The sequence below is a fragment of the Sminthopsis crassicaudata genome, chromosome 1, assembly GCF_048593235.1.
Source record: "Sminthopsis crassicaudata isolate SCR6 chromosome 1, ASM4859323v1, whole genome shotgun sequence".
In the NCBI taxonomy this organism is placed as follows: Eukaryota; Metazoa; Chordata; class Mammalia; order Dasyuromorphia; family Dasyuridae; genus Sminthopsis; species Sminthopsis crassicaudata.
This window is the reverse complement of record NC_133617.1, coordinates 675918504-675943624: the sequence shown is the minus strand read 5'-3', so window position 1 is coordinate 675943624 and position 25121 is coordinate 675918504. Positions and strand designations below refer to the sequence as shown.

The window sequence follows — 25121 nt, the reverse complement described above, 5'->3', positions numbered from 1 at the left end:
GAAAAGCATAATGAGGGAAAGTGTTTCAGTCTTCGGGGGATTGTCCAAAGGAGCTCAGAAGAGGCAATGGTACAATTACATCGTTTCAGAACTGAGTCAGGACTCAAAGTAACATTGGTTTTATGTTACCCTGAGGCAAAAAGTCAGTGGAGATACAGCTACCTGCAAGTGTGTAAAAGCAGTTATTTTTCCACTTGGCTCCAGAGGACAGGCCTACAAACAAGTGGAAGTTGCAAAGAGAAATAAAGGCTTGAAATGAGGAAAAAGCTTCTTAGGAATTAACGTAGGACTGGAATGGACTTGTGTGAGAAATGATAGTTTCCTCTCAAGGAGATCTCTGATCAAAGGCCGGACGGCCAAGGGACAGCATGGTGGGGATTTTATTTTAGATGAAAACCAAATGGCACTTGGGAGTCATTCCCAACTCTGATTCTCGAGCCTATTGTGGAGGGCGAAGCATTGTTTTGTTTTGACTTTATGTTGGAGGCAACGGGAATAGGAAAAATTTGAGAAGATCCACGCGGTCAGTCTGTGTTTAAGGAAAAGTAGCCATTTGGAGGATGGAAGAGTGGAAGGAAGCTTTTGTAACATCTGGGAAGGGCTGACCACACCCTATTAGGGGAGCTGTGGAAAACCCAAGCGAGGTGGGTGTGAGTGCTGTGGAGCTCTTAATGAGCCAAACTCAGCCACTGATTGGATAAAAGCATGATTAAAAGGAAGAATCCGGACTCCACGGCTGGGAGCTCCTGTAACAGAAAAGACGGTGCCTTTTAACAAATGGGACAGATTGGGGGAGGAATTAACTGGGGAAACTGTAATCTAACTTTTCCGAGGGACAGCCATTCGAAGCTAATGACTGACAGCAGACTCGGTTTGGGAAGACTTCGGTAGCCAGGCGGGCAAAGCAACCCTTACGGTAAGTTAGTCCCCACCACTGATTCCCGGCGGGGCTGCGCAGTCCTAGCCTGAGGAGCTACCACCTGGTAAGGCGGCCCAGCCTACTTGAGGACGCTGCTAATTGGGAGGAAGCTTTTCCGGACCGAGCCGCATATTCCTGTCCGCCAAGCAGAAAAGTCCAGCTTCCTTATGTCGGACAGCCTTTCCAACGAACAGCAGCCGTCTCCTCCAGGCTGACCAGAGCCATCAATGAGTTCTGAAGCTCCGCAGCTGCCCTGACTCTAGTTCCCTCTAAACGAGCTGTGGGCGATAAGCCCTCGCCGCCCCACCCCCCTTCCAGCAAGTCTCACATCTGCCAGCGCCTTTTTTTTTTTTTTTTTAATGTGTTTGCCAGAACCGAAAACCAGGCGCTCAATATTATTGAGTTAAATGCGCTCAACGACCAATGGTGGGTCCGAAGAGCCCGGAAAGGGGCCGAGGTTTCTATAGAGTTCAAGACAGGGAGCGGACCGCGAAAGGCTGGGAGAAAGCCGGAAGGATCGAGGGACCGAACGGCTGGAAAAGAACTGGCCTCGAGACCGGCGCGGTTCAGAGTACCAGCCAGACTGGGAGACCAGACCTCCTGCAGCGCATGGAGGAGGGACGGAAAGAGATTTCCGGGGAGAGAAACCGGAGCGGAAGGGGCGGAGCCGAGAGGCCCGGGAAGGGGTGGGCGGGGCCGAGGCTCTGAGGGGGCGGGGTTTGGGAGAAGTGGCAGCTCCACCCTGCGGCGGGCGGCGCGTCCCCCGATGCATCTCGTGTCCCAGCGCGCTCTGCCCTGACACCACGCTTGGTGCTCCCGGCCGAGGAGAGGAGGGCATGGCCCCAGTGGCTCCTGTTTCGGTAAGAGCGGCCGCACCGGCCCGGTGCAAGGGAGGCGGAGCTCCCGGCCTGCGGGAGGGGCCGGGGGAGGAGCAGCTCCCGGCGCTAGGGTCCGGCCTCGAGGACTCCCCTCCTGAGCTGGGAGGGATTGTTTTACAGGGGGGAAACCGAGTCCCAGAGGTCACTCAGCTAACAACCGGAATGTGAGCCCGTGCCTCCTAGAGCCCGAGTGCCCCCCCCAGGCCTGGCTCCGAGAGGGAGGAGGAGGAGGAGGGAGAGGCAGTGCTCCCGTAGCCGCCCGGGGCGCGCGCCCAGCGCTGTGCTGCCGAGCCTAGTTCCGAGGGAAGCCCCGCAGCGGGCCATAGAGAATAGTCTGGAACGCCCCTGCGCGACGGAGGCCTCGGACTCTGAGGAACCGGGAGAGCCTACTTTGGGATCCCCGAGGTCACAGCGGGCTTTCTAGAGCCCACGTGGGGCTGCCAGATGTCCCCGAGGGGTCAGACAGGCAGTCAGCTCATTTCAAGTTCTGCCAGCCCTAAATGCCGTAGTACCATTACATCACTACAACAAGTGCCAACTGGTGCCATTACATCACCGCAGCGCTCCGCTCATGTGCTTAGTACAAGCCCCTGCGGCTCGGATGTAACTGCTTCTTTTACTGTGGGATCCCTGCTTCACCTGAAACAGGAGTTGTCTCACCCCTCCCCCACTCCAGTTGTCAGGATAGCTGAGACACCCCCACCCCCCACCGTCCCCCAAACCAGTGTCAGCAGGTGACAGCTGGGCTGAAGCGCTGCTACCTCCCCCAGAGTTCCCCCACTCCCCCCCACACAGAGTGGCTCTCTACACTGGAGAGCTTGCTGTGGGAGTTACCAGGTTGCCAGTGACCCTCGGAACCCCTCTTGGGGATGAGGAGCAGAGGGCAGAGAGACCTCTGGGTCACTTCCACAGACCTGGCAGAAGGAGAAAGGGGGATACCCGTGCCAGCGGCCAGGAAGGGGGCGGCCTTGGGGGGCAGGTTGGCCAGTGGGCAGTGGCAGCGGCTGAGAAGTCTGGGTGGAGTGCGTAGCTCTGAAAAGCATCTGCACAGAGACGAGAGTGAAGCCTTTGGGACTGATGGAACAGACAAGTGAAATAGAAAAGAGATGGGGGGTGCCGGTGGTGACAGGCCCCGGGGAAAGCCTGGTCCGGTCAGGTGGGAAGGGAAGCAGCCAGAAACCAGAGGGAGGACTCAGGGAGAGGAGGAGGACAGACAGTGTCAGGTGCACAGGGAGGTCACCAAAGGTGAGGAATGAGAAAAAGCCATTAAATTTGAGGACTTGGGAGAGTTCATTTTGAGTTGGATGATGAGGACAGAAGTCAGACACCAAATGGAGAAAGTTTGTCCACTGACAGGAGGCAAAATCCAGGGCAGTAGCCAACTGACAAAGGGCGGTTTGCTGGAGAAGATAGGACAGAATGGGGTCCAAGGTGCAGGAAGAGGGGACTGCCTCTTCAGAAGGAGAAAAGTCCTCCATACCTGTGAGAAGGAGGGGAAGGATGTGGAGGAAGGGGGAGATCTAAGTGAGGAGAGACAAGGAGAGACAAGCAGCAGCTCTCAAATGGCCCATATTTTTCAGCAAAATATGAAGCAAGCTTCTCAGCTGAGAGGATGTGGAGACGAGGAGCCATGGGAATGTTGAGGTAGGACTGCAAGTCAGGGCCCATAATTTTAGGGAAAGGGAGAGTTGAAAGATCAGGCTTCAGGGGCAGAGGCTTGACAGCCTCAGAGTTTAGGGATTTAGAGCAGGGCTGGAGCTGGACATTGTCTCTTGGTCCACTTGCCAGAGAGGCAGGTAATTTTCCTCAGGTTCCCGAGTTATCCCCCTGCAGTTTTCCTCAACAAACTTTCACAGAGTGCATCAACTTTACCATTCTCTGCCCATGTTGTTGCTGCCACACACTTGGGAAGAGAAGCCTTATAGTCTTGGAAAATGAACACTCAGAGCTTCTCCAATTGCCTGTGATTAAAAAATTTAAAATAAACCTGGTGGGAATCCGTTTTCAGCATCTACATTGTATGAAAGAAATGGAATAGAAAAAGATATTTTCTGAGTTAGTGATGCAAAATGAAAGGATGACTCATGCTTGTGGTTCCAGGTGGCTGTGACATTTGATGATGTGACCATGTATTTCACAGAGCAGGAGTGGGGGACCTTGGAGGAGTGGCAAAAGGAGCTTTACAAGCATGTTATGAAGACCAACTATGAGACCTTGGTCTCACTGGGTAAGATGTTTTCATCAGGAACTTTGATGGTGTCTTATAGAATCAGATTCAGTGATCATCCAGCTCTTGTATCACAACCTGAAAGTTCTTCTAGAAACCCCATCCTGATTGATCCTTTCCACAATTTCACTTTTATTTTAAAGTTTTATTATCACTTTTGTTTTTAACAACAGTAATTTCTCTGTATCCCTTGTAACAAAGAAAACCAGTTAAGCAAAGCAAATCAACAAATTAACCTCATATATAGTGTATGTAACATTCTTGTCTTGATCTTCTCTCTATTTACTGAGTAGAGGGAAATGTCTTGTGTCATCTATTCTCCTGTATCAAAGTTGGACATTGCAATTCATATGACTTCTATCTTTTTAATGTTAATTTATATAATTGTCATTCTGCATCATTTCTACAACTTTTCCACTGTTTCTCTGAATTCCTTCATCTTCTATTTTTTTATGGAGCAGTAATGTTTCATTACTTCAGTATACCTGTTCACCAATCAGTAGCTACCTGTCTTATTTACAGTTTTGTGTTACCACAGAAATTGATGCTACAGATAGTTTATATAGCTTTTGTGAAATTCTTTGGACCTTAATGACTAGCTGGATAAGTAGCAATATTATTGAATTCAATAAATTTCAGAAGTACAAGATGCAATGCAAAAAGGAAAGAGTAAATTTTAATAGCAACCAACATTATTTAGTTGAAATTATTACCTGGAATTGGAAAAGTTTGTTTAGTGTCCCTACTAAGGCTATCATGCTAGTCTAACTTGGCCCCCTTACCATTTCAGGTCTATAAAGTGTCATTTATCCCTATAGCATTTTTTTCCAATGGTGTTTCCTGAGCCTGGCTAATATTAATCTCTGCCATGAGGCCTCAGGTGCTATTACAAAAAATCATCTGTCTCACTGCATCTCATCTCATGGCAACTCAAATTTTTAGCTTGCCATGTATCTTTCAGTTTTCCATTTTAACAGCTTTAATGTATGATAACTCAGAAACAAATTTTTCCCAGTATATCCAACAATTTCATTATGTCTTCCTATGCAGCAGCTTGGAAGAACATTAACTCCACTAGTCAATTGATTGATGAATGCTTGTTTCACTCTTACTGTAAAGGGCACTTTATTAAATTCTGTAGAGAAAACAGAAGCATAAGCTATTTGTCCTCATGGAGCTTGTATTCTGTTTGGGGAGATCATTAACAGTATATAAACATATAAAGATATAACAATACAAAAGATCAATAACAGTTCATTTCAGCAATAAAATACGTCAGGAGGCAGTACCTTATTAATTGTCAAATATATAAGCACAACAAATATACAGAGAAAGAAGAAAATAATTGTCTTGAGTATGCTAGAAAGAGTACACAGAGTAAGATAGTTAGGTTTAAAATATTTGGTGAGCAAAAATGGCAAAAAATCCAAAGAGGATATAAAATGATAGTGCCCAATAATTTGAACCAAAAGGTATTTATTTCCTGGCAACTAAGTTACTGGCTTTGAAGGAACTCAAAAAATAAAAGTAATTATAATTGGTATTGTTTAATCACTGTTCACAAAAGTTGTGAACAATTTAATGGGCAACTTAAAGCCAAATAGGTTAAGCATATCTCTAGGAACCTAATGCCAAGATGCAGAGTCATTTTATAGCTCCATAAAATCTCCTTTTATTATAGGTGTTCCCAAAACTCATTTGCCATTTTGTGACCTATTGTCCAGGCTATGCCATTTCCAAATCAAACTTGATAACCCAGATTGAACAAGGTGAAGAACCATTCATCAGAGATCAGAGACACTTGAGTACAAGGGAACTGGCCATTGGTTCCAAGTCTGATGACCTTTGTGACTTAAAGAGGACACAGAGGCAGCTGTTTTCTGGTGAGTATGAAAAAGTGAAAGGAGTGAAACTAAGAGGCCATCTTCAGGTGCTCCTCCTTCTGGGATTTAAATTTTCTTGTCATGTCCAACTGCTTTGGGGTTTGTTTTAGGGCTGGCCTTAGCTTCAAGAGATCAGCTACCAGAGCTCCAGACCCCAAACAACTTCACTATCATATGTGTCATGTACAAACAGGAGCTCTATCCTGTTCTTCTTCTGATCAAGAAACCCAAGATTCTGAAGTTGGAAAAGGAAAAGCAAACCTAAATATGACAGTCAAATGTTAGCCTCATGAGGGTAGGTTCTATCATATACTGTTAGCTTCATTATTGATTTTTCCATACTTAGAGTTCAACTTATTTTTAATGATCTTTTCATTTATTTTGTCTGTATTTATTCTTTTAGTTCCACTCATTTAATTCTGCATCAGTAGTCAAAAATCTTTCTTTTTCCTGACTTCCTCATAATCAGCCTTTCCCAAATTCTGTACAATTCTACTACATTAATTTACCATAGGGTAGTTTTTTAGCCATTTCCCAATTGATTGGTAGCCACTTTATTTTCAGTTTTTTGCTACCACAAAAAGTGCTACTATAAATATTGATGTACACACACACACACACACACACACACACACTGTCTCTCTCTGTTTCACCTTTATCTACCATACCAAACAGGAATATCATATATCTTTCCTACCTACCTATAATAAATGACTGATATTTGATAATCATTCCTACTTTGTGAAAGACAAGCTAAATTCTAAAGATATATAGAAGTGCACATCGCCAGAAGTATTTATCACCATAAATTACATTGTACTTTTCCAAGAACTTGTCTATTTAGGGATAACTAAAATGTAAACAAGCAGGACATAAATATTTATAAATGCAATCATTTCTTGCCAAACACATATATCCAGCAATAACTGCTATAAATGTGCAGTTGATATAAAGAACACCGTTGTCCATAGTGGATTTCAAAAAGAATTCACAAAAGAATCAGGAAGTTTTCAAAAGCAAGATTTGAATTTAAAAGTTGCAAAAAAATTCAAATAGGATGTGAAATAAATAATAGCTGATAATATCCAGAAATTTTCTTATGACCTTCATCATAAAAATTTTGAGAAAATATAAGTTTTTTGTGTGTAGGCATTTTTTTATTCATTGCATTTGTATGTATATATCTGTCATATAGTAGGCATTTAATAACTTATTGACTGTTGATTAGGATAGAAATTAGTTTTGAAAGGATTAAATTGAACCATGCTTATCTCTGCTTATCAGATTCCCCATCTCCACTACCACCTCCCAGTGTTGGAAGCTTAACTCAAGGCCCAAGTAATTTTTTCCACCTGTAGTCTATATTTTACAACTTACACTCATATACTGTCTAGGAACAACTTGATGTGGTAGAGACTGGGAAGAACATAGAGAATATAAAACTATAGAATAGGGAGAATTAGGAAACCCAGCTTCAAATGATAGCTCATATTATATATAGTATAGTTCATGAACAAGTCAAAATCATATGTCTATGAGCTTCAGTTTCCTTATCTTTAAAATGGGGATTGCCAATTTCACAAGGTTATATTAATCACAATGTTTTCAAACCTTAAAGCATTATATAATATGAATTTGAGGGAGTTGATACAGTTTAGTTCTAAACAGCATAGCCCCATCCCACTGAGTCAATGAGCAATAGAAACTGCAACCAAGAACATTATTGGGAACATTTATGTTGAGGTCAGTTACTTTCAAACCATAGCGATTTGCAGATTTGTTTTGTGACAAACAGCACATCTTGAATCCCCTTGAGCCAACCTTTAGGAATTTTCAAAACAAAAGCAATTTTAGAAGTGCAGGCCATGTGGAGAAATCAAACAACTCATTGGTAGCTAAGAGCCAAATGAAGGAGACAGCATTCTGCTACAGTGGGAGCAGCACCCAAATCCTGGATTTCTATACATATGGTGTGTGTGTGTGTGTGTGTGTTCCTGTATTGTACTTGTAATCTGAATTAAAAGAAACAAAACTGCTTCTGTATGGTCTCTCTCCAGGCTGTGCCATCTCCAAGCCAGACTCAATAACCCAGATTGAACAAGGAGAAAAGCCAGTCATCAATCATCAGGGGAACTCAGAAGCAGGAGGTTATGCAATCTTCTTCAGTGATAATGAGCATCTTGATGTGAAGAGCATAGAGGTGCAGCCATTTGGGGGTGAGTTAGGAGGAGGGGAAAGAGTGAAACTGAAGGTGGCACATTCTGATTCTTGTTCCCTAATAGGTCTTCCTTTCTTGATGGTCTGAGCTAAAACCTGATATCAGGGCAAGACTGAGCTTCAAGAGATCCCATAAAGAAACCATTCAGGGAAGGCTACAAGGCATCTTTACTTAAACACTCAGAGATGAGTTCTGTTTTATTTTTCCTATCATGATTGGGAAATCGGAACTCCTGAATTCCAAGAAGTAAAATGAAATTTGTTATTGGTTGAGGAGGCCAATGTTCAGCATGGGTAGGAAAGACATTACCTCATTTTTTACTGTTGCTTGCCAATAGATAAAGAAGTCAAGGACTCTATAGGGGTTAAAATTTAAGATTTTGCCCCCCATGAAGAAGGGTTAGCTTCCCTGTTAAATCTGCAAGTTAGGAAGAAGATAAAGGTTTTTTCACCTATTGAGCTAATGAAATTACCAATTTTTAGTTATCAAAAATAATCATACTTGAAATAAAAAATAAAATAAAAGCCCTAAGAGAGGGATGGTTATATCCATTCCAGGACAAAAAGCTTGTGCTTCTCTGATTTTCTTTCCCAAGAGTAGGTTCACCACTTCCAGTAACCAAAGTTTTCTCCTGAAAACATTTGTTCCAACATGAGTAAGAATGGAGAAAGAACAATCTTGACCTTGTCCTGGAGCCCAGTTTCAAATCTGGGCAAGTAGGAAGAAGGCAGAGAGTTAATTTATGGCTATTTGAGAGGCTGTATAGATTTGTGGAAAGAGACGTGTTCCCCAGAATGCCTCTCCACCTTTTCCTTTTATCAGCTATGTGATTATGGGCAACTTATATCTCTCTAAACTTCAATTTCTCATCTATAAATAAGAATAATATTTAGATTCTACACAAAATATTCTATTACCGTACTTCATTAATCACTATGAATATCAAATAAGGTAATATATGTAACATATACTACATATGTTATTACATGTCTTTTTACAAAATATGTGGAAGGAACTTTATATCACTTCATAAACATGAAACAAGCCTATTGCTCATAAACATTCTCCATGTCTTTGTGTCTTCCTTCAGGGAGAGAAATCTTTGGGTTCACAAGTTTGAGGCTTGATATTACAAGAGGTATCAAAGCTTTATGTCTTTTGGGTCATGGCTCACCTGGTTTATGTACATCCAATTTAAATCTTGTCTAAACAGTGTGATTATATTTAATTATATTAATGAAGAAGTGAATTTAAGGAAAGAATGGGAATGAAATTTGAGAAAGAGGGGCAGGGAATTTCAGTACCTGCCAAGTCAGGTCTGATTCTGGTAAACACATGGAAAGATAAATTCAAGAAACATTTTAAATGTCCTACATTAATATAGAGCTTTATAGTTACAAAAGACAGTGCAGCATACCATTTGGTTCACACAACAACCCTGATCTTAATCTAGTTGAGATTTAGATAGTCACACCACTCATATATAGAAGATCTGGAAGTCAAACCCAGTCATTAGATACCAGCTTCAGTGCACTTTTCAATACTCCGTAATACACAGAAACCAGAATCAGTATGAGAGAGGAAAAGATCAATAAACCATGAACCTAGGACTGTCCTGGATCTAACTCTGACCATCTCTCCTTAGCCCCTATAAATCAATTCCTTTCCCTCATCATGAGCTCCACTCCCCTCTACATTCTCAAGACTATTACTCGTTTTTTGACTTCACTTTCATCCCTCACTGAAGGAAATCCATCCAAAAGCTTTCCCGCTTCTACTCCAAACTTCCTGTTCCTTTTCAAATTCTCCCATATTCCCACCATCTCACCCAAATACCTCACCTCTTACTTTACTGAAAAAATTAAGACCACAATCTCTTCCCCCTTTTTTTTTCTCTCTAGTCCCTTGATAATATTTCCCTATTCTCTTTTTCTTAATTCTAATTTTTTGATAATGAGGTGACCTTCTAACCAATGTGACCTTTATTCCTTCCCCTCCTATCTTCTCCATCAAATTAACCCTGCTCTCATCTGTTTTCACACTTTCTAAACTTCACTTTGTCTCTATCTACTGTTTCTTCCCCTAGGTTCCTCCAAGTATATCCAAGTCTCTTCAATCATCAAAAAAAATATTCACACAATCCTCCTAGATATCTTCTTTTCCTCCCAAACGCCTAGGAAAAAAATTGTCTCCACTTGTTACCTCTTCTTTCTTTACCCTTTCTCATTCCTCATCCCTTTGCAATCAGGCTTCTCACTCCCTTCTAAGGAAACTGCCTCTTTTAAAATTACCAATAATCTAATATCCGATTCAGGTCCCTTTTTTTCCAGTCCTCATCTTGCTGTGACTCTGTAGCCCTTGACACTGCTGACCATTCTCTCTCTTCTTTGGGCTTTTGTGATACTACCTCTCCTACTTCTACCTACTTATCCTCTACAATATATCCCAAGACTACTCCAGACCATCTTCTCTCCACATTTTGTCTCTATCAGCTGTCATGGATTTAATTATCCTTCTTCAGATGTCTCCAAGATCTGCCTCCTCAGCCCCAGTGTCTCTCCTGAGCTCTCCAGACTGCACACTGAACACTTCAGACTGGATTTCCATGGATATCTCAAACCCCAAATGTCCAAAACAGAAGGCATTATCTTCCTTCCCACCTCCCTTCTTACAGACTTGCCTTTCTTTGCTTAGGATGCTGCCATTTTTGGGTCTCCTCAGTGTTATCCTCAAAGTCTCAGTCTCCCTCACCCATTTATTGATAACTTGTCTCCCTGTCTCAGGAAGATGCTAGCTGCAGCCCAGCCCCCATATACCGCTGCCAAAAGAGCATTCCAGGAGCTCCGAGGTAAACTATCTCTGGGTTTAAAGCTCTTCATAGCCTGGCCCAAACCTCTCCTTCCAGGTTCCTTATGCCTTCCTTCTCTTCCCTTTCATCAAAGTAACCTCCTCCATGTCCCTCCTCTAGACCTTTGCCTTAGCTGCCCTCAATCCCTGAAGCATTTCTAGACTTACCTCTGCTTTCTAGGATCTCTCATTTCTTTCAAAACTCTAACTCTAGTGCTCTCCCTCCCTGTCTTTGTTTTTAGTTTCCTTGTATTATTAGATGTTTATTCTAAATACTTTTAAATATGTACTTGTCTTTCCCCACCCTTTTAAGGCCCTTTAGATTAGGAACTGATTAACATTTTTTCTTTGTATCCCCAGAGACTGGCACATAATAGGTGGTTACTTAGTGCTTGTTGCTTATGTGATTGATGGTAGTAGGTTCATAGATTCCAAGTTGAATGAGACCTCAGACCATGAAATCAGCCCTGTTGTGTTACAGATAAGGCAAAGCAAGCTCATTCAGAAGTAAATGCCAATTGATCCATGAACCCATGGTCACACAGGGAGTAAGCATCAGAGACAAGACTTAAACTTGGTCACTGGTCCCAAGTCCCTTGGCAAAGTCTCTTGGACCTTCTGTCGGGCAACCATGAGTTGCTGACCAGGTCGTCATTTCTCATTCCAGGGGATTCTGGATCTTCAAAACAAGAGGAACAAGAGGATCTTCAAAACCAGAACTGGTCTGGGCCCTTGCCATTCCACTGCAGTGTGTGCAGCAAGGGCTTCACCCACAAGTCTCAACTAGCCAATCACATTAGAATTCACAGGCCAAAAAAACACTTTCAGTGCACTGAGTGTGAAAAGAACTTTGCCCATAAGTCCCAACTGCTCCAGCACCAGCACCTGCACATGGGAGAGAAGCCCTTCCAGTACCCCCAGTGTGACAAGAGTTTCCCAGCAAAGGGGGAAAACCTAGAAAGAGGACTCAAGAAGAAGAGCAGGATGGACAGTGTCAGATGCACAGGGAGGTCACCAAAGGTGAGGAATGAGAAAAAGCCATTAAATTTGAGGACTTGGGAGAGTTCATTTTGAGTTGGATGATGAGGACAGAAGTCAGACACCAAATGGAGAAAGTTTGTCCACTGACAGGAGGCAAAATCCAGGGCAGTAGCCAACTGACAAAGGGCGGTTTGCTGGAGAAGATAGGACAGAATGGGGTCCAAGGTGCAGGAAGAGGGGACTGCCTCTTCAGAAGGAGAAAAGTCCTCCATACCTGTGAGAAGGAGGGGAAGGATGTGGAGGAAGGGGGAGATCTAAGTGAGGAGAGACAAGGAGAGACAAGCAGAAGCTCTCAGCAAATGGCCCATATTTTTCAGCAAAATATGAAGCAAGCTTCTCAGCTGAGAGGATGTGGAGAAGAGGAGCCATGGGAATGTTGAGGTAGGACTGCAAGTCAGGGCCCATAATTTTAGGGAAAGGGAGAGTTGAGAGATCAGGCTTCAGGGGCAGAGGCTTGACAGCCTCAGAGTTTAGGGATTTAGAGCAGGGCTGGAGCTGGACATTGTCTCTTGGTCCACTTGCCAGAGAGGCAGGTAATTTTCCTCAGGTTCCCAGGTTATCCCCCTGCAGTTTTCCTCAACAAACTTTCACAGAGTGCATCAACTTTACCATTCTCTGCCCATGTTGTTGCTGCCACACACTTGAGAAGAGAAGCCTTATAGTCTTGGAAAATGAACACTCAGAGCTTCTCCACTTGCCTGTGATTAAAGAATTTAAAATAAACCTGGTGGGAATCCGTTTTCAGCATCTACATTGTATGAAAGAAATGGAATAGAAAAAGATATTTTCTGAGTTAGTGATGCAAAATGAAAGGATGACTCATGCTTGTGGTTCCAGGTGGCTGTGACATTTGATGATGTGACCATGTATTTCACAGAGCAGGAGTGGGGGACCTTGGAGGAGTGGCAAAAGGAGCTTTACAAGCATGTTATGAAGACCAACTATGAGACCTTGGTCTCACTGGGTAAGATGTTTTCATCAGGAACTTTGATGGTGTCTTATAGAATCAGATTCAGTGATCATCCAGCTCTTGTATCACAACCTGAAAGTTCTTCTAGAAACCCCATCCTGATTGATCCTTTCCACAATTTCACTTTTATTTTAAAGTTTTATTATCACTTTTGTTTTTAACAACAGTAATTTCTCTGTATCCCTTGTAACAAAGAAAACCAGTTAAGCAAAGCAAATCAACAAATTAACCTCATATATAGTGTATGTAACATTCTTGTCTTGATCTTCTCTCTATTTACTGAGTAGAGGGAAATGTCTTGTGTCATCTATTCTCCTGTATCAAAGTTGGACATTGCAATTCATATGACTTCTATCTTTTTAATGTTAATTTATATAATTGTCATTCTGCATCATTTCTACAACTTTTCCACTGTTTCTCTGAATTCCTTCATCTTCTATTTTTTTATGGAGCAGTAATGTTTCATTACTTCAGTATACCTGTTCACCAATCAGTAGCTACCTGTCTTGTTTACAGTTTTGTGTTACCACAGAAATTGATGCTACAGATAGTTTATATAGCTTTTGTGAAATTCTTTGGACCTTAATGACTAGCTGGATAAGTAGCAATATTATTGAACTCAATAAATTTCAGAAGTACAAGATACAATGCAAAAAGGAAAGAGTAAATTTTAATAGCAACCAACATTATTTAGTTGAAATTATCACCAGGAATTGGAAAAGTTTGTTTAGTGTCCCTACTAAGGCTGTCATGCTAGTCTAACTTGGCCCCCTTACCATTTCAGGTCTATAAAGTGTCATTTATCCCTATAGCATTTTTTTCCAATGGTGTTTCCTGAGCCCGGCTAATATTAATCTCTGCCATGAGGCCTCAGGTGCTATTACAAAAAATCATCTGTCTCACTGCATCTCATCTCATGGCAACTCAAAATTTTAGCTTGCCATGTATCTTTCAGTTTTTCCTTTTAGCAGCTTTAATGTATGATAACTCAGAAACAAATTTTTCCCAGCATGTCCAACAATTTCATTATGTCTTCCTATGCAGCAGCTTGTAAGAATGTTAGAATTCTTACAAAGTGCTGAGTCACTGGAATTGATAGAGACAATAATTACCTAATTTAGCATAGTACTTAACAGTTCTCTAGTTCAGTAATGTACTTGCTAGAATTCTACAAGATTCACACATTTAAGAGAGCATATATAAGGAGGAGCTGACAAGCTCACTAGAGGAAAAGCCTGCTTTTGGACTTACAGGAGATTCACAAGTCAGAAGCCCACAGGCCCACTCTCTAGGAGGCGAAGTTCATTCCAACTTCCACTTTTGTGCTGGATGGAGGCTAAAGGACAAACCTTTGCATTCAGAGACATTCTGAGGAAGTTCTTGGAACCAAGGAGAGAGAGAGGCCTCTGCTAAAACTGGGCCCCAGGAAAAGAGACAAGACTTTGAAGGACATAATAAAGGATCTGGACTTTAATTCCTGGCTGTATTTGAGGTTATTGAACTGAACTGAAACTAAGGCTGACTCCATAAGCTCCCCAAGAAACCTGCTCCCAGAGAACAATTATATTTTAGAGAAGAGAACATTACCGAAGAACATTAGCTCCACTAGTCAATTGATTGATGAATGCTTGTTTCACTCTTACTGTGAAGGGCACTTTATTAAATTCTGTAGAGAAAACAGAAGCATAAGCTATTTGTCCTCATGGAGCTTGTATTCTGTTTGGGGAGATCATTAACAGTATATAAACATATAAAGACATAACAATACAAGAGATCAATAACAGTTCACTTCACAATAAAATACATGTGAGGAAGCAGTACCTTATTAATTGTCAAATATATAAGCACAACAAATGTACAGAGAAAGAAAAAAAATAATTGTCTTGAGTATGCTAGAAAGAATACACAGAGGAGGATAGTTAGGTTTAAAAAAAAAAAAAAAATATATATATATATATATATATATATATAAATTTGGTGAGCAAAAATGGCAAAAAATCCAAAGAGGATATAAAATGATAGTGCCCAATAATTTGAACCAAAAGGTATTTATTTCCTGGCAACTAAGTTACTGGCTTTGAAGGAACTCAAAAAATAAAAGTAATTATAATTGGTATTGTTTAATCACTGTTCACAAAAGTTGTGGACAATTTAATGGGCAACTTAAAGCCAAATAGGTTAAGCATATCTCTAGGAACCTAATGCCAAGATGCAGAGTCATTTTATAGCTCCATAAAATCTCCATTTATTATAGGTGTTCCCAAAACTTGTGCTTTTAGTGACCTGAAGATAAACAAACTCATTTGCCATTTTGTGACCTATTGTCCAGGCTATGCCATTTCCAAACCAAACTTGATAACCCAGATTGAACAAGGTGAAGAACCATTCATCAGAGATCAGAGACACTTGAGTACAAGGGAACTGGCCATTGGTTCCAAGTCTGATGACCTTTGTGACTTAAAGAGGACACAGAGGCAGCTGTTTTCTGGTGAGTATGAAAAAGTGAAAGGAGTGAAACTAAGAGGCCATCTTCAGGTGCTCCTCCTTCTGGGACTTAAATTTTCTTGTCATGTCCAACTGCTTTGGGGTTTGATTTTAGGATTGGCCTTAGCTTCAAGAGATCAGCTACCAGAGCTCCAGACCCCAAACAACTTCACTATCATATGTGTCATGTACAAACAGGAGCTCTATCCTGTTCTTCTTCTGATCAAGAAACCCAAGATTCTGAAGTTGGAAAAGGAAAAGCAAACCTAAATATGACAGTCAAATGTTAGCCTCATGAGGGTAGGTTCTATCATATACTGTTAGCTTCATTATTGATTTTCCATACTTAGAGTTCAACTTATTTTTAATGATCTTTTCATTTATATTGTCTGTATTTATTCTTTTAGTTCCACTCATTTAATTCTGCATCAATAGACAAAAATCTTTTCTTTTTCCTGACTTCCTCATAATCAGCCTTTCCCAAATTCTGTACAATTCTACTACATTCATTTACCATAGGGTAGTTTTTTAGCCATTTCCCAATTGATTGGTAGCCACTTTATTTTCAGTTTTTTGCTACCACAAAAATATTGATGTACACACACACACACACACACACACACACACACACACATACACACACACACACACACACACACACACACACACACACTGTCTCTCTCTGTTTCACCTTTATCTACCATACCAAACAGGAATATCATATATCTTTCCTACCTACTTATAATAAATGACTGATATTTGATAATCATTCCTACTTTGTGAAAGACAAGCTAAATTCTAAAGATATATAGAAGTGCACATCGCCAGAAGTATTTATCACCATAAATTACATTGTACTTTTCCAAGAACTTGTCTATTTAGGTATACCTAAAATGTAAACAAGCAGGACATAAATATTTGTCAATGCAAATAATAATGCACTACCTCAGTATAAGAGAAATCAGAAGGCAATGCAATCATTTCTTGCCAAACACATCTATCCAGCAAGAAATGCTATAAATGTGCAGTTGATATAAAGGAACACTGTTGTCCATAGTGGATTCCAAAAAGGATTCACAAAAGAATCAGGAAGTTTTTAAAAGCAAGATTTTACTTTAATAGTTGCAAAAAGTTCAAACAGGATGTGAAATAAATAATAGCTGATAACAGCCAGAAATTTTCTGATGATCTTCATCATGAGTTTTGAGAAAATATAAGTTTTTTGTGTGAGGACATTATTTTATTCATTGCATTTGTATGTATATATCTGACATATAGTAGGCATTTAATAACTTATTGATTATTGATTAGGATAAAAACTAGATTGGAAGGGATTAAATTGAACCAGGGCAATCTCTGCTTATCAGATTCCCCATCTCCAGTACAACTTCCGTGTTGGCCCAAGTTTGGCCCAAGTTGGCCCAATTACTTGGCCCAAGAAATTTTTTCGACCTATAGTCTATACTTTACAATTTACACTCATATACTGTCTAGGAACAACTTAGTTTAGTAGAAACTGGGAAGAACATAGCCTAGAAAGAATTAAGAAACCTAGATTTAACTGATAGCTCAAATTATATATAGTATGGACCGTGAACAAGTCATAATTATATCATGTCTATGAGCCTCAGTTTCCCTATTTTTAAAATGGGGAGGGGCAACTAAGTGGTGCAGTGGATAGAGCAGTAGCCCTGAAGTCAGGAGGACCTGAGTTCAAATCTGGCCTCAGACACTTAATACTTGCTGTCTGTGTAACCCTGGGCAAGTTACTTAACCCCAATTCCCTCAGAAAAAAATAAATGAATGAAATAGGGATAATATACTTGGACTGCCAATTTCACAAGGTTGTGTTAATCAGAATGTTTTAAAAACCTTAAAGCATCATATAATATGAATTTGAGGAAGTTGATGCAGTTTAGTTCCAAACAGCATAGCCCCATCCCACTGAGTCAATGAGCAATAGAAACTGCCACCAAGAACATTATTGGGAACATTTCTGTTGAGGTCAGTTACTTTCAAACCATAGCGATTTGCAGATTTGTTTTGTGACAGACCAGCACATATTGAATCCCCTTGAGCCAACCTTTAGGAATTTTCAAAACAAAAGCAATTTTAGCTCAACTTTATTAAATCAATACAAACTTCACAGTCCTTTTAGAAGTGCAGGCCATGTGGGGAAATCAAACAACTCATTGGTAGCTAAGAGCCAAATGAAGGAGACAGCATTCTGCTACAGTGGGAGCAGCACCCAAATCCTGGATTTCTATACATATGTGTGCGTATGTGTGTGTGTGTTCCTGTATTGTACTTGTAATCTGAATTAAAAGAAACAAAACTGCTTCTGTATGGCCTCTCTCCAGGCTGTGCCATCTCCAAGCCAGACTCAATAACCCAGATTGAACAAGGAGAAAAGCCAGTCATCAATCATCAGGGGAACTCAGAAGCAGGAGGTTATGCAGTCTTCTTCAGTGATAATGAGCATCTTGATGTGAAGAGCATAGAGGTGCAGCCATTTGGGGGTGAGTTAGGAGGAGGGGAAAGAGTGAAACTGAAGGTGGCACATTCTGATTCTTGTTCCCTGATAGGTCTTCCTTTCTTGAGCTAGAAATTGATATCAGGGCAAGACTGAGCTTCAAGAGATCCCATAAAGAAACCATTCAGGGAAGGCTACAAGGCATCTTTACTTAAACACTCAGAGATGAGTTCTGTTTTATTTTTCCTATCATGATTGGGAAATCGGAACTCCTGAATTCCAAGAGGTAAAATGAAACTTGTCATTGATTGAGGAGGCCAGTGTTCAGCATGGGTAGGAAAGACATTACCTCATTTTTTGCTGTTGCTTGCCAATAGATAAAGAAGTCAAGGACTCTATAGGGGTTAAAATTTAAGATATTGCCCCCCATGAAGAAGGGTTAGCTTCCCTGTTAAATCTGCAAGTTAGGAAGAAGATAAAGGTTTTTTCACCTATTGAGCTAATGAAATTACCAATTTTTTAGTTATCAAAAATAACCATACTTGAAATAAAAAATAAAATAAAAGCCCTAAGAGAGGGATGGTTGTATCCATTCCAGGACAAAAAGATTGTGCTTCTCTGATTTTCTTTCCCAAGAGTAGGTTCACCACTTCCAGTAACCAAAGTTTTCTCCTGAAAACATTTGTTCTATCATGAGCACTTATGGTCACACAGGGAGTAATCATCAGAGCCAAGACATAGTCCCTGGTCCCAAGGCCCTCAAAGTCTCTTGAACCTTCTATTGGGCAGCCATGAGTTGCTGACCAGGTCTTTGTTTTTCATTCCAGGGGATTCTGGATCTTCAAGACAAGAGGAAAGCCACGAACATGATCTTCAAAACCAGAACTGGTCTGGGCCCTTGCCATTCCACTGCAGTGTGTGCAGCAAGGGCTTCACCCACAAGTCTCAACTAGCCAATCACATTAGAGTTCACAGGCCAAAAAAACACTTTCAGTGCACTGAGTGCAAAAAGAACTTTGCCCAAAAGTCCCGACTACTCCGGCACCAGCACCTGCACACAGGGGAGAGGCCCTTCCAATGCCCTGAGTGTGATAAGAGCTTCCACCAGAAGGGCCATCTGCTCAAGCACCTACCCCTGCACACGGGAGAGAGGCCCTTCCAGTGCCCCGAGTGTGACAAGAGCTTCCGAACAAAGGGGGACCTGAAGGCCCACCAGCGCCGGCACAGGGAGGAAAAGCCGTTCTCCTGCAGCGAATGTGGGAAGGGCTTCACCACGCATCATTACCTCACCGATCACATCAGAATACACACTGGGGAAAAGCCCTTCCAGTGCCCCGAGTGTGGCAAGAGCTTCCGCATGAAAGCGGACATGAGAGTCCATCAGCGCAGACACAGCAAGGCCAGGTCATTCTGCTGCAGCGAGTGCGATAAGGCCTTCCCCAAGCAGTCTGAACTCACAGACCACAGCAAGGTGCACACCAAGAAACAGCACTACAAGGGCCTGCTCTATGGACTGATGGACCTGGACTGGGGCTGAGGCAGAACCCATGCTGTATAGAGTTGGACTGTGAAAGTCAAGGAACATTATCTAGTCCCAATTCTACTACATCACTGGTCATTCAGCTTGTGCTGGAATATCCCTAGTAACAGGGACCTCACTACCTCTTGAGGCAGGCCATTCCAATCTGGCAGAGTGCTCATTGTTGGGGAGCATCAGAATCAGACTCCCTATAATCTTGGTCATGGATCTCCTCTTTGACCCAGCAGAAGGTTAGTACCCCATTCACATTACAATTCTGAAATATAATCTGGCCAATAAAGTGAGTGATGAAACTGGCTAATGCTGTGTTTCTTGTTTGTTTGTTTTTTCCATAAACAAAGTAATGATGTTTGTCTTATATATCTCATAAGCAAGCTCTAAAGAGGATACCAAGATATCACAGATATTTATCTATCCATTGCTGAAACACCTTATCATTCTTTCATTACTTTCCAGAAGCCAAAGAATTTATTTTTGAAAGCCTAAGACTCATCTCTTAATAAATTTAAATATGAAATTGTCAAGCTAACATAATGGAAATTTTTCTCCTGCTAGTCCAAATCCTGAACAGGTGATGCTGGTGGTCACCTGGAGGATCTGAAAGCCCTGTACAATGTGGTCCTGAAAAAATCCAAGGCCCTGCGCAATGGGATGGCTCTTCTGCAGTGGTTTATTACTGACAATAAAAAGAGCATCTCTGAATATAGGAAGAAGTTTCAAAGTGAAGATTCAGCCACCATGTATAATATCTCCCCCAATTTGAGGCAGTGTCTGTATTAAACAGACAATGAGGAAAGATGTGATTGAAATAGAAAAAGTGGTGTTATTCATTCTGAGAAAGATTTCTCGTGTATGATATGCATAGGAACAAAGAAATCACAGGAGAAGCTTGGCAATTACTGTTTTCCTAAAGGCTTTGACAACACCCTGTAAAACAGTAGCCCCTTGTTGAAATATACCTGGAAAGGCTTCATGAAGCATTCTGAGCTTCATTTGAGCTGAGCTTGAAATTAGGAAATATTTCTGGAAGGAAAGTATCCTGGGGAATCGAGTAGGACCAAATTTGTTTGTCTGGAGAAAAAGTAATTCTATGGATATTATTGAGAAGTGAGATTGTTGCAGTGGCAAGAAGACACAGAAACTCAAGTTTAGGGGCTTAGGTTTGAGAGAGGCATTGGGATGTGATGGGGAGAAAAATAACAACCAGTATTTTAAATAGAAAAGACATAAAGCTGGATTACTCCTGGAAAATCTATCAGCTTTCTGCCCTCCAGCATACCATTTAGCCACTCTTAACTTCTACTTCCTCAATTTAACTCTGGAGATAACACCTATGGACCTATTTCCCTGAATTATTGTTGGGCTTCAACTAGATAATGCCTTCAAAGCTATTGTAATAAATTGAGAAAATGTTTACTAAGCATCCTTTGTGTATTAGGAACCACAGTGTAGTCAGTGCACTTCCCACATTAACAGTTATGGACAAGACTTTACACAGTCGAGATCTCTAAGGCTATCTCTGCCCGATATCTTTCCACGCTGCAGTCCTCTTAAAATTCACCTGCAAGATTATGGTTTCTTACGTACTATTATTGCCTTATTCCCTTAGCTAGAAATTTCATGTTATCCCATTTCCCTTCTCATAAAATATGGGCTCAGCCTGATGAGATTAGATTCAGGGAACCGAAAAATGAGATTAGGGTTCCTGGTAGTCAGAGAGTTAAACAATGAGGTTAGTGGCAGATTTGAGGTTCAGGGAACCAAATGAAGAGGTTTGGCTCCCCTACACCCCCTTGGAATTCAGCACATGGGTAGGGAGTTTTGGGGAACCCCCTTCTGGCAGCACAGAGGTCCTTTATAAAGGAATTTATGAACCCCAAAAGCTAGACTGATAAAAAGTTTATTATAGGTATTAGGAAGTCAGGCTTTGCTACGCATGAATAGAAAGGCTAAATTCCTTGGTAGCAAGGTCTGACAGAAAAGTAAAGTTTCTACTAGAGAAATCCTGACAGAGATAAGTCTCATTAGGGAAATAGGTGAGGGAGATAAAGAGGGTAACACTGAGAGAGAATAGCTTTCCAGTGGGCAGAGTTTTCTAATATGTCAGGAAGAGAGTTTCCTTGGCATGGCATATTAGCTCCTCTGCAAGGAGTGAGTTCCAAGTTGGCTCTTTTTATCTACAAGCTGAGTTTCAGCTTGAGCTGGAATTGAATAGAAAATCTTGAACTGAATAGGGTTGGAATTCTCCAGTTTAGAACTCAATCAGCCCCACCTAGATAACTGAATGAATGTTTGTCCTCAGGCATGGTTTTACAGTAGCAGGATTCAAGGAGGATTTATCCTTCAAGGAATTTTAGAGTTTTGGGGCTCCATTAGTCAAGCCACTGAGTTTGCCATGACCTGGATTCTTGCATCCTCCTAAAACTCTTATTAATCCCTCATTCTGGATCATCACCTCCTATGCCCACTTTGCCCACTCCTGCATCTAGTAAAAGTATTTGAAGGAAATATCAAAATCAAATTAACTAGACAACACAAACTAATGCTAACTTCAACTGGATCCTAACTAATGTTCAGTATTCATTTAAACTGACTTATTTTTGTTCCCTATTATACTATATTGCTTCTAACATTTGTTCCAAAACGAAACACTCATTTCAAAACATTTCTATACCTTCCTCTCCACCCTAAAATAGCTGTACCCTGGTTCATAAGTGTGTACTAAATACCTCAGTAGAAGAAGTAACCCTCTTCCTTTTAAAGGCTCCTCACTCCTACATCCTTGATGTAAGAGACATCTAACCTCATGAGGACAATTTCTCTCTTACATTCTGAGTCAGTAGGATGAATATATTCCATTCCCACTACTTACAGGACCAGGAGAAGACAATGCCCTATTTTTTGCACTCTGATTACATCCACTTATCAACAATTGTTATTCCCAATTCCCTTTATAACTTTTAGATGACATTCACTTAAGCTACATAATTTTTCTGTTACCTACTTCTAGGTAACTTTCCTTCTTAATGGATTTTTAGGATTTGGTTCAATTAACAAGCACCTATTAAGCACTTACTTTCTGCCAGGCATTTAATTAAATTCTGGGGATCCAAAGACAAAGAATGGAAAAGTCCCTAGCTTTAAAGCCCTTCATAATTTAGCTGCTTCCTATCTTTCCAGTCTTCTTACTCCCCAACATGTACTCTTCAGTTGATGATGCTGCCCTCCTAGCTATTCCATTAACAAGACATTATCCTTTAGCTTGGACATTTTCTGTGGCTGTCCTCTATGCCTGGAACTTTATTTCCTCTTCAATTACTGACACCCTTAACTGCCTATAAGTCCCAAGTTCCTTTTACTGGAAGCCTTCCCTATCCCTTCTTAATTCTAGTGCCTTCCATCTATTAGTTATTTCCTATTTGTGCAGTATATCGTTTATTCTGTTTATATTGTTTTGCATGTTGTCTTCTCCATTCCACTGTAAGCTCCCTGCCTCTTTTGTATCCCTAGTGCTTACTTAGCACAATTCCTAACTCACAATAGGTGATTAATATGTATTTGTTGATTGATCAATTGATTAAACATATTTACATTCTTTTTGAACTTTTAAAAATATGAGTTTAAGTAATATGAAAAAGAAATATTACCATGTTGAACAAGTTAAACAGAGATGGTTGTATGCAAAATTGTGAAGCTATTATGTATAACTTACTTTTTAAGGATATATATATATATAATAAATTCAACATTTTTCCAAAACTGTCCTAATTTGTGTTTCTTTTTTAACTTTGTTCTCTTTTGATATTTCTTAAAATGTTTCAATGACTTGATTTTCTTTTGGAGGATAATACTATCAGTAGCTTACATTTTCCTTCTGCCCCCCCAAATTCCTTACTAAATAAAAACGTTCACATTTCTTGCAACAAATAAGCATCATAAAGCAAAACAAATCCAATTATTTATCATGTCCAAAATATATGCTTAACACTATACCTTGAATCTATCACCTCGTTTAGGAATTAAGTAGCATGCTTATTATCAGTTCTCAGGGATAGTTAATAAGAATTCTTAAGTCTTTCAAAGTTGTTTTTCTTGATAATGATTAAGGTGACTTGAAGGGTTTTGGAATTGTGGGGGCTAGGGATTAAGGAGGTGAAATTTGAGAAAGCTTTAAAGCTAGAAAACAATTTGAGCATAAGGAGCACATTCTGGAAAAGTACACTTGAGAGTAAGAGATGATGCAGGTAAACTCTGTAAAAAACTGTCCCCTCTTTGATCTGTAAAGAAGGGAGATACAAATCTCAGGTCCTCCTGGGAAGCATATCTTCCCAGACAAATTAAGTGGTTGTCTAACTGGGTCTTTTCTAAGGCTAATCCCCCTCCCTCTCCCATTGGTAGCTGGATCCTCATTCAGGAAGCTTTAGAAGTAATTTCCATTTAGGCCTGGGGTCTTTGGCTTTCTTTTCAACCTGAACCCTGAGCCTCAGATTTTCCTATTAAAGGATATTTCTAAACTCCTGATCTTTGCAGAAGTCTGGAGTAGGGCATAGCTGCCTGCCAGCACTCCTGTCCACTGAGAAGACATTCTCTTCTCAGCGAAAAACCTGTTTTTAAATTTCTCTGCCAGGATTTTGCCACTGAAGAGTCTTCCTAGTAAAGCTGACTTCTTATCCAACAACAAACTTTTTGCCACCTAAAACTCTTCAGGTTTGTGAATTCTTTCAAATTTTTCAAAAGGGGATTCCCACAACTCTCTGCCTGCCACTAGAACCCCATCAGAGCCATAAGAAAGACTCAAAGGAGAGAGGAGTTGATAAGGAAAAAAAAAAAAAAAGTAAGGAAAAAAATTATAAGAGAAAAATGCTAGGAAGAGAAGGAAAAGAGAGTTGAATAAAATTATCTGTTATGGGGCGCTAGAAAGGCAAGGCGTGATTACATTAATTGAAATCACTCAAAAGCAGTTTGAAAGACAAAAACTCAAGGTCTTGCCTTAATGAAGGGAGGAAGCTTGAAGTTGGAGAAATCTTCAGGCTTCCAGCTTGTAGAGAAAAGACATGCTTCTCCAGACTTTCTTCAAGATCCTGGAGGGACAGAAAAACTCTGGGTAGAAGCCAAGATGTAGAGGATCCAGACTTGATCATGTTCCTGATCCCAGCTTGATACACTAGAAACTTGAAATCTAAGTCTCTCTTGGTTTAGCTGAATCATTTCACTCTCAGTGAGAGGGATCCTTCACTCCATGTCTTATCTGGCCTATATTTTCAAATCGTTACTTTTTCTAGATTTCTATTTTATTTCTATTTGGATACAGGGGTTTATTTGCTTTGTATATTCATTGTGAAACTCATTTGGTGGCAAAAGGGAATTTGTGACTTGTATACACAGTTTGGGACACTCCTTCTCCATTAAAGGATAGTGCTCAAAGCACAACTTGAACCAAAAAAAAAAAAAAATTATCCCTAGACTAACAATACTTAAGGCAGATAGTTAAAACCCTATCTTGGTAGCCCCTGTTTGAGAAGACCATGGTGGTCAATCTCTGGTCCCAATCCCCCGCTTCCGGGCAAGAATCAAAATCTCCCTTAAGAAAGAATCAGAGATAAAGATGACAATACTCCCCAAACTAATCTATTTATTTAGT

At 40.8% G+C, this 25121-nt stretch overlaps 1 protein-coding gene across 1 annotated transcript; it reads left to right on the top strand.

Annotated features, from left to right (window-relative positions):
- The first annotated feature begins 10 nt into the window (after positions 1-10).
- Positions 11-19781, top strand: LOC141551258 (uncharacterized). Its single transcript, XM_074282704.1, has 11 exons — positions 11-108; positions 1292-1345; positions 1416-1779; positions 3898-4024; positions 5749-5907; positions 7965-8123; positions 11640-11992; positions 12851-12977; positions 15313-15471; positions 17828-17986; positions 18768-19781. Exons 1-11 carry the CDS (start codon positions 11-13, stop codon positions 19475-19477), a joined length of 2469 nt encoding a protein of 822 aa, XP_074138805.1. The 3' UTR covers positions 19478-19781.
- The last annotated feature ends 5340 nt before the right edge of the window (positions 19782-25121 follow it).

What these genes read in the sequence shown, in the direction of transcription:
- LOC141551258 (XM_074282704.1), top strand. Translation starts at nt 11, where the DNA reads ATGAGGGAAAGTGTTTCAGTCTTCGGGGGATTGTCCAAAGGAGCTCAG. An exon ending in GAACTGAGTCAGGACTCAAA is followed by an intron (nt 109 to 1,291) that starts GTAACATTGGTT and finishes TGTGTTTGCCAG; the next exon opens with AACCGAAAACCAGGCGCTCA. An exon ending in TGAGACCTTGGTCTCACTGG is followed by an intron (nt 12,978 to 15,312) that starts GTAAGATGTTTT and finishes CCTATTGTCCAG; the next exon opens with GCTATGCCATTTCCAAACCA.